The sequence below is a fragment of the Bidens hawaiensis genome, unplaced genomic scaffold, assembly GCF_021521415.1.
Source record: "Bidens hawaiensis isolate Kalapana, Puna unplaced genomic scaffold, B.hawaiensis_p1.1 tig00004838_1, whole genome shotgun sequence".
NCBI lineage: Eukaryota > Viridiplantae > Streptophyta > Magnoliopsida > Asterales > Asteraceae > Bidens > Bidens hawaiensis.
In genome coordinates, this window is record NW_027491302.1 from 406675 (window position 1) to 424910 (window position 18236).

At 43.9% G+C, this 18236-nt stretch overlaps 2 protein-coding genes across 2 annotated transcripts; both read left to right on the forward strand.

Moving 5' to 3' along the window:
• The first annotated feature begins 1625 nt into the window (after nt 1–1625).
• Nucleotides 1626–17751, forward strand: LOC143628178 (zinc finger protein CONSTANS-LIKE 2-like). Its single transcript, XM_077097827.1, has 3 exons — nt 1626–1687; nt 3910–4870; nt 17275–17751. Exons 2-3 carry the CDS (start codon nt 4142–4144, stop codon nt 17617–17619), a joined length of 1074 nt encoding a protein of 357 aa, XP_076953942.1. The 5' UTR covers nt 1626–1687; nt 3910–4141; the 3' UTR covers nt 17620–17751.
• Nucleotides 2404–3019, forward strand: LOC143628156 (uncharacterized). Its single transcript, XM_077097813.1, has 2 exons — nt 2404–2473; nt 2553–3019. The coding sequence occupies exons 1-2, from the start codon at nt 2404–2406 to the stop codon at nt 3017–3019; spliced, it is 537 nt and encodes a 178-aa protein (XP_076953928.1).
• Nucleotides 17752–18236: the final 485 nt, after the last annotated feature.

Genomic DNA, 18236 nt, shown 5'->3' on the forward strand with positions numbered 1-18236 from the left:
GTATTTAAATTGGTTGTTCTATTTGGATATTGTGTATATTTATTTTCAATAAAATAATTAATTAGATATTGTTACATTTTATGTATGATAGTATTTTCGAGCTATGAGCATTTGGATCACGCCCCGACATTTCCGCCTTAGGTTGAGGTGTGACAACGTCGTTGGAACAAATACAAACCAAACAGTCCCGAACACCCCGATTGGAAACCACCTTGTTTTCAAGTTATCACCGCACAAACAACCTACTTGCTGCCTGCCGCTATCCGATCGCCGGTTCGTAACTCCTTAGCCGACCCAGTTAACTCGATATCGACTTCTTGAACTTGGTTCTGATACCAATTCAAGTCCCGGATTAATAATCAAACACCAAGTAAATGAATAACTCTCGTTTATATTAATCAGAAAATCCCACTAAAAAAACTGATTACAAAGTCTCGAACCCTAACTCGGTTTTACTTTTGATGAACCCTAAATCGGCTGCACCAACTTCATAATCTCTAATGTCTAACCATAACTCGGCTTATATAGACTAACTGAACTTATTAGTCTAGACGTTATCAAATATATTAAACCCTAATAATTCTTAGGCTAGGCCTTACACTTGGGCCAAACAATAATTGAGCCAACAAACAACCATTAATATCACAATGTCCAAATAACAAGTTTAAAGTTTTCTCAAATAGTGGCCCTTCTAGTAATCCCCTAATCAAGATCAAATTCTTGCCGATATCAAGCCCTGAAATACATGCTCAGAATGTACATCAGCAATATAGCTAGCAACTTCGTAACATGACGAATAAGTCAACAATAGTTAAACATTATACTGATAACATTTGTGTCTACCAATCAAGCCACACTTGCGGCAGTGGCCAAAAATGTAAGTAAATACCTAAATGTTAACCAGGTGATTATTATTACACTTATGTAAACATTATTAGAATTATTATTATCACTTGTATTATTAAACTTATGTAACTTAGATTAGGATTATGTTAATGTCAAATAGCATGCTGCAAAAGCCGTTGAATATGAACCGTTGTGATCATTTGTTAAAAGGCGCAATATTAACGTGACCAAGATTATTGATAAGCAGTCACACGCCATTCTGCTTGTATATATACATTACCACTGCAATGTTTCTAATTACCAAGATTATATCGATCCATTTGATTCATGTATTCAATGTATATTTGTGCTTTCGTTCTTGATTATTAGTTTATTACAATCTCATTGTAATATAATGTATATATGTGTGAACCCTTGGGTGGGCAAAAGTAAAATTGCACTAATTTTGACGTTATTTTACTAATCACGTGAAAATAACGTTAAAAGTGGCGGAAGGTTAATCAGGCATCATGTGGTGGCGTTGATAGCCGAAAGACAAGGGCACATGCACCAATCAGCCGGTGTCCCGATGATTGAGTGTTATGTGTCTTATGTCCAAGGCTTGATTCAAAACTACTATCGAGCCGGGGGTCTCACCGGAAGCAGCCTCTCTATCCCTATGGGATAGAGGTAAGGCTGTCTACATCTTACCCTCCTCAGACCCTACCATAGCATTGCTATTGGTGGGATATACTGAGTACGATGATGATGATGATGATTGTAAATCCATCCTAATTAATCCCAAAGTATACATCAATCTCGAATACCATAGTTTCAAACAGTTACATGATATAAAACTGTGGTGTATTTGCCGAATGTCAACGAAGCTAACAACAGAAATCACATCCCTAAGACTATGCGCTATAGGCGCGGAAGGGAGGGGGAGATGGGCGCGGAAGGCTCCAAACACCGCCGAGGGGCGCCGATAGGTGGGGCGCAGAGGGGGGGAAGGTGGAGGGGAAGATGGGCGCGGAAGGGGGGGTGAGGTGGGGGGCCCACCACAAACGGTCATAAAGCCGTTTTAAAAAAAAATAAAATTAATATTTCTATATAAATTCAAACATTTTTCTCAATTTTACTCAAACAACTTTCATATTCACACCAAATTTAACCATCTTCACAACATTCATTTTCACACCAAATTTAACCATCTTCACAACATTCATCTTCACACCAAATCATGAACGCTAACTCGAACCCGAACCCGAACCCGAACACGGGCTCAAGCTCAACACCGAACCCAAACCCGAACCCGAATCAAAACCCATGGGATCCGAGTTGTATGTGGTGGGCTAGTTTGCTCGCAAATAACATCGACCTTAGCAACCCGTTCTATGCAAACCAACAACGACCGACGATTCCTCCACCCATGCCACCGTTTACCCCCGATATGTTCTTTCGGGCGCCAATGCCGTATACGTCCTCGCAAGTACCACAAACCCAAATACCTGAAACGCAAAGAAGTCATAAAAAAAGAACCCGGGTGACGTTCGAACAACCGAAAAGGGCGAACGACAAATGTGGGAAGTGGACGAGGTAATGGCGTTAGCCTTAGCGTGGATCTACTCTTCCGAAGACTCGATTCAAGGTATATTATAAAAATATTTATATGTTTTCCATGTTATATTTTTTTGTTTACTAATATTAAGCTTTTATATGTATCGAAGGTGACGGCAAACCTTCACCGGAGTTTTGGGTACAAATACGTACAAAGTTCTTTGCTTTAATGGGTCGAGGAGAGTATCACGGGAATGATTCTGTCTACAACAAATGGAAGTCGTTACGCACAATAATAACCAACTTCACAGCCGTTCACACCCGCGTGCAGAACAACAGAAAAAACGGCATGAGCGATGCCGATGTGTTGGAGGCCTGCTTAAAACAATACAGAGCCCTTTATAATAAAGATTTTAGCATGTTGGATGTTTGGAGACAATGCATAAGCTCGCCAAAGTGGCATACGGTCCCGACATCATCACCACCGCGACCGTCGAAACGGTCAAAGACAACGTCTACTTCGGCCGATCAATCGCCGTCGCAGCTCATGTCCGATGGTCGTTGTCAAATTAATCTAAACGAGTTGGATCCGGAATTAATTTTTGACGAACCGGATGAGTTGCCACGGCCATTATGAAGAGATAAAGCCAAGGCGGCGGCTAGAGGTGGAGGATCTTTGTCGAGAAGCACATCCTCTAAGAGTTCCGACACAAGCTCGCATCTAGAAAACTTGGAGCGGAGGCTAGCCGAGATTGCCAACATTAAAAAACAAAGACAGGATGGCCTCATGAAGGTGCACGAAGAAAGAAAGGCGATGCTTGCGGAATACAAAGCGATCCACAAGGAGCGAACGAAACAAAAGGAACTCGAGCTCATCACAAAAGATCTATTGCATCTAGATCCTGTGTCGCGGGCGGTGATGGAAAAAAGAAGAGCAAAGATATTGGCCAAATATGCAAACGAGGACGAGGACGACGACGACGAGTATTAGTTATATTTTTATTTGTAGGGTTTTTATTTTTATTTGTATTGTTTTTTTTATTTATATGTTTTTTATTTTTATTTGTATTGGTTTTTTGTTTTATAAAAAAAATAAAATAAAAAAGGTTGGGCTTCGAAGCCCCCTCACCATAGAGGGGCATTATGCCCCGGGGCTTCGATGCCCCAAGTGCCTACGTGGCGCTAACGTGGCACTGTGGAGGGGTTTCGAAGCCCCCCACCGTAGCACGCATCTAGTATTCCTCTGTCCAAATGTGAATGAGCATATATACCCATTCAAAATTTCAACAATATGATTATACAAACTGTAAAAGTGTCAACCACATTGGAGGTTGGTCTGATAAACCATATAGAATATAAAATGTTTAAAAATTACATCGAAACAGAAGATAAGCGGGCAACAAACCGCGCTTCTATCCCTTTTTGAAAGAAAGCGTGAGAGAAAGAAGTATCTCGCTTTTTAACACCCGACCATCTATAACCCACGAATAAAGCGTAAAGCGCGAACCACCCTAGACCATCTAACAGCTTGATTTGAACTTCAAATGGTATATACACCAAATTCCATAAATCCTTTCAAAAACACAACCTTTCAATTGATTCCAAGACCCCACAACCACAGCACTTCAAATAGAACATTGTCACCATTAATTCATTGCCACGTGTCACCCTCTGGATTCTTCAACCCCATCATGAGCACTGCTTACTGCACCACTGTCTTAAGTTCTTTACTGTATAACAAAAGGAAAACACAACAAATATGTTAAAGGAAGACATGGGTACCTTAACCTTAAAAAGCAATAACACAAGAGCGCGTGCATGTGATGCATGCCGTTTGAATCCGAGCACCATATTCTGCGAGGCTGACCTGGCTTATCTCTGCACCGGCTGCGACTCACAGGTTCATGATGGAAACAAGCTGTCATTGAGGCACAAACGTGTCGGGGTGTGTGAAGCGTGTGAACAAGCACCGGCTGCTTTTATATGCAAGGCGGATGCAGCCTCACGTTGCACAACTTGTGATGGGATTATCCACTCTGCAAACCCTCTTTCGCAACGCCATCACCGTGTCCCAGTCATGCCCTTTTTGGGTTCGGTCTATGGATGTGGAGCGACTGAACAATGGTCTTCAATAGGCCAAGAGTTTGAACCTCAAGACTCTGAGGGAAAGCTAGATAATGAGGATGAAGATGAGGCAGCATCATGGCTAATATTTGATTCTCCTGTTAAGAACAGTCAAGGTGGCACTAATGAGTCTATGTTTGATGGAGATGAGTACTTGGATCTTGTTGACTTCAACTCTTGTCAAGATACTGATCAGGAGCAGCTGAGTTATGGAGGTTGTGATGGTGACGGTGTGGTGCCGGTTCAGAGTTTAGATCAGCATCAATTTCATCACCATGATTTGCCGAAGCAGAAATTTCAACTTGGTATGGAATATGAGAGATCCAATGGTGACTATGGATTCCATGCTTCATATGTTCAAAGTGTAAGTTTTTCTTTAATATTTTCATTAGTTGTTAGAGCTTAGAAAATGCTACTTTTTTGGGTAGGGTGGTGGTGTTAAATTAGGGCAGGCTATTCTTGACATGATACAAACATGAATCAGATTTAAATTGGGTTTGCTAATACCATTCTTTATCAAACAAGTCAAATATTTGAGCACGATCCTTTTAGTTAATGGGTTAATATTCTATTTGGATCAAGTTATTTAGGAAGTGTTCAAAAATTTTAAGTTTGATATTTGATTTTCAAAATTCCTTCTAACCATTAGTGAAGAGGTAGGTCCCAGCAGAGCCCAGTTGGACCCGCAAGACTCACCTTGAAGTGGGACGTCTGCGCAGAAACCAACTGGATCCGCATGACCCACCATGCTCAGAGACGTGACGTCCTTACGCGCAGTACGCAAGCTGTTCCCGCAGGAAATGCCTCCCAATGGTGAAGGACTCCGCCTGTTCCCGCAGCTTCGGATACAAGCCATCAGGGAAGGCCACCCGCGCAGCAAGGCTACACGCACAAGGCACTTAGCTCTCAATCATTCAGTGTCACCTGAAGGAATGAGCAAAGCCGGGAACAATCCCGCACAAGGGCGGGAGGGGGAATACTCCCGCCCAAATAAGTCAGTCCGTACGATACGGGAAGATCTTCTGTACTGTACCTGACGAGGTATGGGCAAAAGATCTGACTAAAGATACGATAGCTTATTGACAACAGTATGGCGAGCAGCATGCTCCTGTACTGTATGTCACTATTAGCCGCTGCCTACTCACCAACTACTGCCATACCACGTGCATAGCCGGCAGTTGGTGGAAAAGGAATAGTACACAGCAGGCTTGGTCACTATCAGCCGCTGCCTACCCACCTACTACCAGCAGGGCACGTGCGTAGGCCACTGTTGGTGGAACAGGAATACTGTTGCAGCCGGCCACACCTCCTTGGAAACCTACCTTCGGCTATAAATACCACAAATGGTATGATCATCTTATCTTAACATATCTTATCATATTATACCTGATATCTGCTCTAGCAATCTCTTAATATACATTTATATTTAAAGAGCAATCTAGTCTGATTCTCACGCCGGAGGGTGGTCACAAGGAGGAACCCCCCCTTCTCAGTGACAAGCTCACGGTGTCTGTTTTGCAGGTTATCAGAAGAACCATCTTCCCTGGGTCTAACCCTTCGTGGGAAACAGCTATCTAACCCCCAGGTTACCAGTAATCTGCCCGGGGTCCGGTTAGTGATTCTTCATTGGCGCCATCCGTGGGACAGCTAGAACTTCATTTTTCTCCAGTTTTTTCAAACTTCTGGAAAGATGGTTAAAGAAACTCCGGTTACCACAACCCCAGCTACTGGGGGAAATACCGGCCACACAGTTTTTACAAACACTACCCCGGTTACCCAAGCCGGGGCAAGTGAAGTATATTTTACGAACACTACCCCAGTTACCCAAGCTGGGGCAAGTGCAGTAAATAATCGCTCACTGGGAATCACCGATACCCAGTTAGAGAAACGAACAAGACTCCCCCACCAAACACTCGATGAAGTTAAGGCATGGGCGGAGGCACGTCAAAAGGAATTCCAAGCTGAGTTGGACGAACGCTTGCGTTCCGTCCAACAGGCTGACGAATTCGAAGAATACTGGGACGATGACTCGGAGGAGTCCGACTCCGACGCGAACCCTCGCCATAGGGCAAAAGGGAAGCGTAAGGAAACGGACTCCCAACCGAGAAGGCATTTTGGAGAAGCCTTCAAACCAAAAAACACAGGTGGAAGTCCACGTGACTTCTCCAAAACATTCAGACCAAACGTTGCAAATGCAGGAACGTCCAAATTTGCAAGGGACATTGCAGAAGCAATTGCCCCAAAAAGTGCCAAACAAATGTCCCGCATAGGCACATATGATGGTATATCCGACCCAGATGATCATTTGAACAGATTCATAGCGGGGGCAACCGTCAGTAGTTGGACGGAACCCACGTGGTGTTACATGTTCCAAATGACGCTTGTCGGGGCTGCTAGAGCGTGGTTCGATCGTCTACCGGTCAACCACATCTACGACTGGGCTGACTTCCAACAGAAGTTTAGCCAACACTTCAGCCAGCAAAGAAAGTATACCGAGGAGCAATGGACAATCCTCAAGTGCATTCGAGAAAAAGATGAATCTTTGCTAGACTTCATCACTCGCTTCAATTCGAAGAAGCTAAGTCTGGGTAACATTAGCGAAGATCTTGTTCGCGCTGCCTTTATCCAGGGCGCGAACGACCCAGAGCTCATCCGCACCTTAACGGGTAAAGATGGCATGCCATCCACATGGGATGCCATCATGACAGCAGCTAAACGCTTTGCGGAAACGGAGAAGCAACTGGGTAGAGATCTCCCTCAGAGCACAAACCTCTACACCCAGAAAACAAGAGAAGACAACGTCCTTACCGCCCGATTAAACAAAAAGCGGAAGCTAGGCATTTGGCAGTCAAGGGTAAACTTTGACACCTCATCCGGCTTGCAACATCGGTTAGGCGGAAGGGGTAACGTACAGTCGAACCAGAACTCCAGATGGACGGCGCTCACCAAAAGCGTCACCGAGATATTCGCCACTGAGGAGCTCCCATGACCAAAGCCTCAAATAATCCGACATCGTCACAATGCTGATCGGAGCAAATACTGTGACTTTCACAGGACAAAAGGCCACAACACCGAAGAATGCATAGACGTAAAGGACATGGTCGAAGCATTTGTCAGAGATGGGACGCTCGCGCACCTCGTGGCGCAATGAACGCTGAGCAGGCTGATAAGTGTAGAACCCCAGCTGGGGAAAACACGAATAAAATTCCAGCTTCAATGTGGAGACTACATGCTGCGTAAAGAACGAGATCCCGAACCAGGTGCGTATCGGCTCGATGGCACTCCCATCCCAACATGGAAGGGAGCTCAATTACACAGTTTGCATGTAAATCAATTCCAAATTTGTAAAGAAAAGGCCAAGAGCCACTTCTAATGGAAATGATTCTCCTTAAAACATCGACGCTGATGATTTTACATTTATACTTTATGAACTATCAACACTGATGCCGGTTTTCACCGCATAAATACGTGGAAAGTCGTTGCGTGGAGAAGGCGGCAAAACCCACATAAACCCAAAAAACGACAAACCTTCACGCGGGTCAGTTGAAGGGGAAAAGTTCAGTCATCCTACTAAATGAAAGTGCCGGTCTATCCGCATGAATCATGATAGAGGAAACTGAACACTAACCTATTAACAACCGCGCGTCGAACGGTTAATTTATTCAACACGGATATGCCGGTTTTCACCGCATAAATACGTGGAAAGTCGTTGCGTGGGGAAGGCGGCAAAACCCGCATAAACCCAAAAAACGACAAACCTTCACGCAGGTCAGTTGAAGGGGAAAAGTTCAGTCATCCTACTAAATGAAAGTGCCGGTCTATCCGCATGAATCATGATAGAGGAAACTGAACACTAACCTATTAACAACCGCGCGTCGAACGGTTAATTTATTCAACACGGATATGCCGGTTTTCACCGCATAAATACGTGGAAAGTCGTTGCGTGGGGAAGGCGGCAAAACCCGCATAAACCCAAAAAACGACAAACCTTCACGCAGGTCAGTTGAAGGGGAAAAGTTCAGATCCTACTAAATGAAAGTGCCGGTCTATCCGCATGAATCATGAGAGGAAACTGAACACTAACCTATTAACAACCGCGCGTCGAACGGTTATTCAAATCAGAGAATTTCTAACAAAAGGATGAGGAAAACCTACACGCAGGTCGGATATAGGTTAAAGTTTAGCCATCCTACTAAGTGCAAGTGACGGTCCTACCCGCACAATCACGAAAGAGGAAGCAAAACTTCAACCTATTATCTACCACGTTCAAAGGTTAACTTATCCTAAACTTAGAAATTTCGAAAAAGGATGAGGAAAACCTACACGCAGGTCAGATATAGGTAAAGTTTGGCCATCCTACTAAGTGCAAGTGACGGTCATACCCGCACAATCACGAAAGAGGAAGCAAAACTTCACACCTATTATCTACCACGTTCAAAGGTTAACTTATCCTCAGAAAAGGATGAGGAAAACCTACACGCAGGTCAGACGTAGGTAAAGTTTAGCCATCCTACTAAGTGCAAGTGACGGTCCTACCCGCACAATCACGAAAGAGGAAGCAAAACTTCACACCTATTATCTACCACGTTCAAAGGTTAACTTATCCTCATAAAAGATGAGGAAAACCTACACGCAGGTCAGACGTAGGTAAAGTTTAGCCATCCTACTAAGTGCAAGTGACGGTCCTACCCGCACAATCACGAAAGAGGAAGAAAAACTTCAACCTATTATCTACCACGTTCAAAGGTTAACTTATTCTACACTTGGAAAATTGCTAATTTAAACTAAAGTATGCAAGTCATAACGTTTATAAAGCAAGGAATCCAGAGAAATTAGCGGTCTTACCCGCACAAAGATTTATATTTCACAATGATTCATTACAAGAATGGCCGGGTAACTACCCGCCTACAAGAAAATAAATCTATACAGGCTAAATCTATCCTAGCACTGGGAAGGGATCTTCAGGATCAGGCTTCAGGGCCACTTCCACTTGGACCAGCACCGTCAGTAGAGCGTGGCAGTTCAAGGAAAGCTTTAAGGATAGCTAGCCCATCATCAGCAGCAGCAACTTCATTCACCTTCTCCACCACCGGATGCGGGAAGGCGGCGTACTGATTCACTGCTTGGTCGTAAACAGCTTCAGTATCAACATTATACAAAGGGAAGTTGGAAGGCGGGATGCCTTTCTCAACGAACCCTAGACCAAGCAGGAAGCCGACCTTTTCCCCATCCTCGTGAGAAGCGTTGAGGGCTGCGCTCATAGCATCATCATAAGAGGTCTCAGCAAAGACTCGATGCACAACCTACAAAAGAAAATATACAAGTGTCAAAACCTTTTCTATTTACAAAGAAAAGCGTAAAGACAAGAAAAGCTTACCTGAGACAACGCTTCTCGAAGAAGCCATTCCTTGGCAACCAGAGCTTCTTGGAGGGCAGCTTGAGCTTCGTTACGGGCGCGTTCGGCTTCACTCTTGTTGAGGTTGGCAAGCAACACTTCTTTAGCCGCAGCCTCTTCGACGCCCTTTAGCTTACGCTCAGCATGGTCAAGCACCCCCCTCTGGTCCAAGATTTCTTGGAGCTTTTTGGCGTCTTCCATCGCCAAGGCATCATGAGCCTGCTGGAGAGCCTCTAATTTGGCTTTAAGCTCTTCATTCTCCACGCGTAGAGGCTCAGCAACAGCTTCAGCCTTGGTGGCCCTCTCGGTTGCGTTCCTTGCAGTTTCCTTAGCCAGCCGAAGCTGTTCATTAACAGCTTGGGCAGCCTTGGAACGGGCCTCGAGACGAGCCTGAACTTCAACCTCGAGGGCCTTGAAGGCCTTCTCCTTTTCCGCAGCAGCTGCGGAAAGCCTTTGGTTCTCCTCCCGGACAACCCGCGCCTGAGCTACTTCTTTAACGCGAGCTGCTTTTAACTTATCGTTTTCACGACAAAGCAGCTCGACGCGCGGCTGCATCCGGGCCAGGAGAACCCGAAGCTCATTGGTTAGCCTACCCTCCTGGTAGCTAGCCATGGCTTCCCCCAACGCACCACTAGGAGCAGCGTGACGAGCCCACTCCACGCACTCCACAGGGGTACGAAGGGTTGTTCCTCGGCGAATGTTCCATCGTGGAACATACACTTCATTGGAATCCGACACTGCAAAAAACATAAAGCAGTTAGGAAAAGATGATAAAAAAAAAATATATGAAAAGGGCCAAAAGAACCCTACGCACCTGTAGGGTCAATAACAGGCCGATAGCCGCCGAACCCATCACCTGAGCCCAAGGGAAATCCATCCAAGAGGTCAGGCAGATGGAAAGGTGGCAGAGATTGGCGAGAAGCCCCATGCGTACCTGATGGATCGGCCGTCGTTGCCGATGACGGGGGCATGGTAGCAGCCGCCGGGGTCGCCGCCGCGGAATCCGCAGCAAAAGTAACCGCCGGCTCGGTGAAAGATGCAGTAAAAATAGCACTCACAGCCGGCGGTGACGTCATCACAGCTGGAACAGTCGGCTCAAAGGAGTGAGCAACTGAACCAGTGGGAGCAGGCGCAGGCGCCTGGGTCGACGCCTCAGGTAGGCTGACCAAGCCTACCGTCATTGGCGGAGAGGTACTCCTCTGCGCTCCACCCTGGAATGCGTCAACATCCACGCCTGCGTAAAGAAGATAAGTGTCAAACGATATTAAACTATGAAGCTAAAGAAAAAGGAAATTTGTACTTACGGGTTTTCTTGAGCCTGAAAGTACGGACGGGCGGGGATGAACCCGATGGAGCCGGCCTCTTCACGCCGGTCACCGTTGTCATCCTGGGCTCTTCGGTGACAGTTGTCACAGCCTCCGGAATGGTGATCTTATCACCACCGGGATTCCCCGCCACCTCTTCGCTCTCGGTCTCCGAGTCAGACCGAGGCACCGGATCGGCAGTGGAGGCCACCTTCTCCTTCCCCTTCCCGCCGGCAGCCTTCTTCTTCCGCACCAACGGAGGACCATCTGCGGATTTCTCATCAGAACATACGATTAAAGGAATTCCAGCAGAGGTTTCAACATTGAGGGGTCGAGGGTCGAACAGCGCCTTACCTGGCCGCCTGACGCTAAGGATCTCGTGGCCTAGCGGATAGACCTCCACGAACCGATCCGCCGTTTGTTCTAGGATGGGCAACTCGTTCTCGTCTAGAGTGCGAGTACCCATCCGAGCGGGACCGTCAGCCTCCCGCGGGTTTAGGAGCGACTGCAAGTCGTTCCCCTCTGAAATAAACAGGAAAGAAGTTAGAAGAAATTCAAAATCAACAAAAAGAAACAAAGCATACCGTAAGGAACAGAGGTCGAACCGTATTCGAGGACGATTAGGATCTTATGCGCATCCGCAGCCTTCCACACCCGGCTCATCCCCAGCATCACCATCCCGGACTCCGCAAACCGGTAAACCGGAGATTGGACTCGGGATATCTTCGCAAACCATTCCGCCTCCTGGTAGTTGGAGGCGTGAAGGCTGGGAAGTGCTTGCCCATTCTTGAATTTCATGGCAAGGGGGATGGCGCGAGCGGAGATGTAGAAGAACTCCCGCTTCCACGAGCGAAGACTGCGCTCGGTTGCGCAGATCTTCAAACCCTTAATCCGGGTTATCAATGTATACCACCCCTGGATGCACCTCCAAGTGTAGAAGGTCATCAGGCGGTCAACATAGGGCTCAATGCCCAGTATCCGGCACACCCACTCGAAGTGGCGAACCTTGGCAATCGCCATCGGATGCACCTCGGTCAGGTGCACACCGTGCCTCTCCAGGACACGGAAAACAAACTTTGTCAATGGGAACCTAAGATTCCCATAAACAAAGAATGCAGCATAAACCCCGATCTTGCCTCTGGGGGCATCGTACACCGTCCGGTGGGGTTCAGGAAACTCAGGCTCGAGAGACTCGAGCATGAACTTCCTGACGACGTACTGATACAGATCGCCAGGCAGAGCACACTGGCACTCGCCAGCAGTACTCTTGTCATCGGCTGTAGACTCGAGATCACGTGAAGACATCTTGAAGATGAAAGAAAACGATTTCAAGAGAATGCTTGCCTGAAAAGGTGAGTATTCGCCGGAAATCGTTTAGAAGATGAAGATAAAAGTGAAAAGTGTGGATTACAAAGAACCCTCTCCCCCTTTATATACTAATCGCAATTAATGCGATGAATTTAATGCGGAAGAGAGAGAAATCGAAGGTGCAATGAAACTATGACACGTGGCAAAAAGCAAGCTGGCAACAGCTGTTGACAGGACGCGTACCATTAATTTCGCGGCCACGCGCCCGAAAAATCGCGCCCACGCGCCTGAAAAAGCGTCTGGAATGACCATGTACTGTCACGTCACCATAACTTCCTGCACGTCCTGACACAGTCAGAAGAAACCGTCGCACGACGTTTCAGAGGTTTGGACTGTTCTTATCCTTTCACCAACTCTTCGAATTTCAAAATTCAAAAAGATTCAAAAGCGGGAAAATACCCCTTACCTTGGCAACCAAGTAACCGTAAGACGGATGCGGGTACAGTGTTAAGGCAAAATCCTTCACATACCTAGCACCCGCAGGGAATTGAAGCCAAGAATAACTTGGCAACCAAGTAACCGTAAGACGGATGCGGGTACAGTGTTAAGGCAAAACCCTTCACATACCTAGCACCCGCAGGGAATTGAAGCCAAGAATAATTTGGCAACCAAGTAACCGTAAGACGGATGCGGGTACAGTGTTAAGGCAAAACCCTTCACATACCTAGCACCCGCAGGGAATTGAAGCCAAGAATAACTTGGCAACCAAGTAACCGTAAGACGGATGCTGGTACAGTATTAAGGCAAAACCCTTCACATACCTAGCACCCGCAGGGAATTGAAGCCAAGAATAATTTGGCAACCAAGTAACCGTAAGACGGATGCGGGTACAGTGTTAAGGCAAAACCCTTCACATACCTAGCACCCGCAGGGAATTGAAGCCAAGAATAACTTGGCAACCAAGTAACCGTAAGACGGATGCGGGTACAGTGTTAAGGCAAAACCCTTCACATACCTAGCACCCGCAGGGAATTGAAGCCAAGAATAACTTGGCAACCAAGTAACCGTAAGACGGATGCGGGTACAGTGTTAAGGCAAAACCCTTCACATACCTAGCACCCGCAGGGAATTGAAGCCAAGAATAACTTGGCAACCAAGTAACCGTAAGACGGATGCGGGTACAGTGTTAAGGCAAAACCCTTCACATACCTAGCACCCGCAGGGAATTGAAGCCAAGAATACCCCGGCAACAAAGTAACTATAAGACGGGTGCGGGTACAGTGTTAAGGCAAAACCCTACACATACCTAGCACCCGCAGGGAATTGACGCCAGGGGTACCTTGGAAGTAAAGTAACCATAAGACGAGCGCGGGTACAGTGTTAAGGCAAAACCCTTCACATACCTAGCGCTCCGCAGGGAATTGAAACCAAGAAGGATCTTCTGGGCAATGCTTGCGGAAACGGAAATAACATCCCCGCATAGCGGGAACGTCGAGAACTACATTGTTTGAGGCTCCAGGATGGAATTGGTGGTTTTAACATAATTGATCACTATGTTCAAAACTACCAAAACCTCAGGGAGAATCCACACAAGTGGGACTCAACGCTCCTGACTTGCGAGGAGGTTACAGCCTACCCGCATCATACCCAAAGATCAAGCAGGAAACTCGGGAATTTCTGCAAGTGACAAGGACTTCCGCGGGAAGAATCCCCATGGAAAACCTTAAAAAACCCTTTTCAAAACCCTTTGCTTAAGTCTAAAAGTTCACCTCACTTTATTAAACACGCATGAGAAGAACATTGGACTGGGGGGACTTGAAGAGGTAGGTCCCAGCAGAGCCCAGTTGGACCCGCAAGACTCACCTTGAAGTGGGACGTCTGCGCAGAAACCAACTGGATCCGCAGGACCCACCATGCTCAGAGACGTGACGTCCTTACGCGCAGTACGCAAGCTGTTCCCGCAGGAAATGCCTCCCAATGGTGAAGGACTCCGCCTGTTCCCGCAGCTTCGGATACAAGCCATCAGGGAAGGCCACCCGCGCAGCAAGGCTACACGCACAAGGCACTTAGCTCTCAATCATTCAGTGTCACCTGATGGAATGAGCAAAGCCGGGAACAATCCCGCACAAGGGCGGGAGGGGGAATACTCCCGCCCAAATAAGCGAGTCCGTACGATACGGGAAGATCTTCTGTACTGTACCTGACGAGGTATGGGCAAAAGATCTGACTAAAGATACGACAGCTTATTGACAACAGTATGGCGAGCAGCATGCTCCTGTACTGTATGTCACTATTAGCCGCTGCCTACTCACCAACTACTGCCATACCACGTGCATAGCCGGCAGTTGGTGGAAAAGGAATAGTACACAGCAGGCTTGGTCACTATCAGCCGCTGCCTACCCACCTACTACCAGCAGGGCACGTGCGTAGGCCACTGTTGGTGGAACAGGAATACTGTTGCAGCCGGCCACACCTCCTTGGAAACCTACATTCGGCTATAAATACCACAAATGGTATGATCATCTTATATTAACATATTTTATCATATTATACCTGATATCTGCTCTAGCAATCTCTTAATATACATTTATATTTAAAGAGCAATCTAGTCTGATTCTCACGCCGGAGGGTGGTCACAAGGAGGAACCCCCCCCCCCTTCTCAGTGACAAGCTCACGGTGTCTGTTTTGCAGGTTATCAGAAGAACCATCTTCCCTGGGTCTAACCCTTCGTGGGAAACAACTATCTAACCCCCAGGTTACCAGTAATCTGCCCGGGGTCCGGTTAGTGATTCTTCAATTAGTTTTCAAAAATAAAATAATTTTAGCATTGAAATCTTTATCTCCTCGTAGTTTTCAACATTTTTTTCATTTTATCCATCTATACATTCCTCATTCATTTTCTTACGTTTATTTAGTCTCCAAGTAAATATATAAAACCAAATTTGTAATTAGTTGGAGAACGAGAGAGAAGGAAACAAAGGATATCAATTTCAAGAAGGTTTTATTTGAATCAAGATAAATGATTATTTAAATTGTTACGGGGCCGGCTAATAAGTATTACTAACATAGTAACATCAAAATGGTTGGCTAAAACACTACCTAAACATGAAACGATTTAGGTGTGTCCGACACGAAGTGACACAGATATATATACAAGTCATCTTCTGGAAGAATAATTCAATCGATCTACTAATCCGAAGTACATTGGCCCATTAGTCCAACACAATTAACACCCTTTACCCAAAAATATACATATCCACCTACTAAAATATTATATATTTTGTGACAAAGACATACTAGTTACGCAACATATCTAGTTTAAGTTGAAATGTATAATTTTGTAGTATAGATTAGGCTTGGTCGAGTCATTAGCAAACAATGACACACACATAACCCTTACTCGGCGGGGTTCGGCTGAAACTCATCACTAGAGAAATTAATATGCAATATATAGGAACGAAGTCGTAGTGAAACCTTAGATTTCTTTGATAACGACAACCATAGACGAGCTAACAAATAACAAAATCAAAAAATGATATACTCTGAAGTGGTTAATGTAACTTTTTTAAACATTCACCCTAAGAGGTTAATAGTTCAACTATTACTTTTATGTTTTTTTATCATTGGAAATATTATTTTAAATTATTTAAAATTTATTCTATATACAATCAATTTTTTTAGTTTAAAATTATTTAATATCATTCCTACTTTTGTGGAGAGATGACGGGTGAGAGTAAGAGCATTCTCATCCTACTCTTTATTTCTAAATCAAAAATTACATTAAAACTCACTACATTTTCTCTCTCTATTTCAATTAAATAATACTTTTTATACCTTTTATCATTATTTTTTCTCTTTCCTTCACTCACAACCACTCTCAAAATATATTAAAAAATTATAGAGGATGAACAGTAACTTTTCTAATATATAGAAAAATCCCTACTTTTTCTAAAATATAAAAACTCTCCACTCACAACACCCTGAATCACTTTTTAAATTATAAAAACACCTCTCACACAAAATAAGGGGTTGGATAAGAATGCTCTAAGGTTTAATAAAAGCATTTAATTATTTAATATTTTATTTAAACTCCATAAATTTAAAACTAAATTAACTTTTTTTTGCTACATGCTCTTTTTTTAAATTAAATATCCAGATTATTGCGCATTTTTGTTATAAAATTTGAAATTTCAAATTATTTCATGATTTCTCACGTTTGTTAATATTATTTATATAAGTTTTTACAAATTCATATTAATATTGCTCTACTTCTCGTACTTTCAAATTGGCATGTTCTTAACAAAAAAAAAAGAAAACGAAAAAGACAAAAAACAAAAAAACAAAAACAAAAAAACAAAACTAATAAAAAAGTTATTCTAACATTTACGTAGCTGAATTTAGGGAACCATTAGCTAAGATCTTAAATTTGAATAACGCAAAGTTTTTAGTTTTCAAAAAAAATGACCCAACTTGAGCTAACCAATTCAGACTTAATAAGTAATCAAGCTGATAGACTTCTGCGCAATGAAAATTAGCGCAACTATGACAAAATTTTTGGGTGTGTTACTGCTTTCAAATAGTTTTGTCCGTCCTTAATATTTTGGTATAAGTTAATGAGTTATCTATGAAGACTTTACGCGAACAAAGAAAACTCTATTTAGGAATGTTCTTTTTAATTTGAGATGTAAAACATACTCTACTTTTTTATGTTTTTAACTTTGTGGTGTCAATGCAAGGGCGGTGACCAATTTCGTATTCAGGTTTCCATTTCAAGTGTACCAGACTCTTCAATAACTGAGGTATCAATCTCAAATGTAATAACTCAAAAAGGAACATCAGATCTATTCTCAAGTCCATCGACTCAAGTGCCAACACAACTTACACCAATGGACAGAGAGGCCCGAGTCCTAAGGTACCAAGAGAAGAAGAAAACAAGAAAATTTGAGAAAACTATTAGGTACGCATCTCAGAAAGCATATGCAGAAACAAGACCTAAGATCAAAGGCCGATTTGCGAAAGGAACAAATGTTGATATCAAAGTGGACCAAATGTTTTCAACAACACTTAACACAGAAGATGGATGCTTCGTTGACCCTACATTTTAAAATTTGCTTTGGAGCAAAAGCTGCCAATCCATTAACTAGAAGATCCACAATTTCCTTATTGCTACTAGCTAGTTTCTTCTACATGTCATGAGGGTAATAATGTATTATACTAAATCTTGTGAGTTGTGTGTTCTAGGCTTAACCTTTATATAATTGCATGGTCTATGGATGTTGTATCAAGTTCATCTTTTGAAAGATGAACCTGAGACATACATTTGCCGTGGACCTTCTAAACAGAGTTCAAAAAGTCATGCATAGCAATTTATCGGCTCATAAGAATCAAAACTTTATTTTTAGTAGGATTGGGTTTGCTATCCAAAAGGGGGTTGTGGCGCAGTTTGTTTCCCGCTTACCTGCCACTTCATTGTAAATCGTTTGGTTGGTTTTATCAGATGAGATCTACTCAAATGTTTAGCTAAATCTGCCAATTTATGTGCCATTTGCATACCCTACAAGATCAACATTGGACAGTCACTTATTAAGTATGTTTATCTATTGTTATATAGTCGCTTATCTATATTAAAAAACTAGTGCAATAGTAAACAATTCATAACATTTAAAGATGATTATTTATTTCTCAAAAGTTTGTCATAAATCTTAATTGTTTATATAGCATT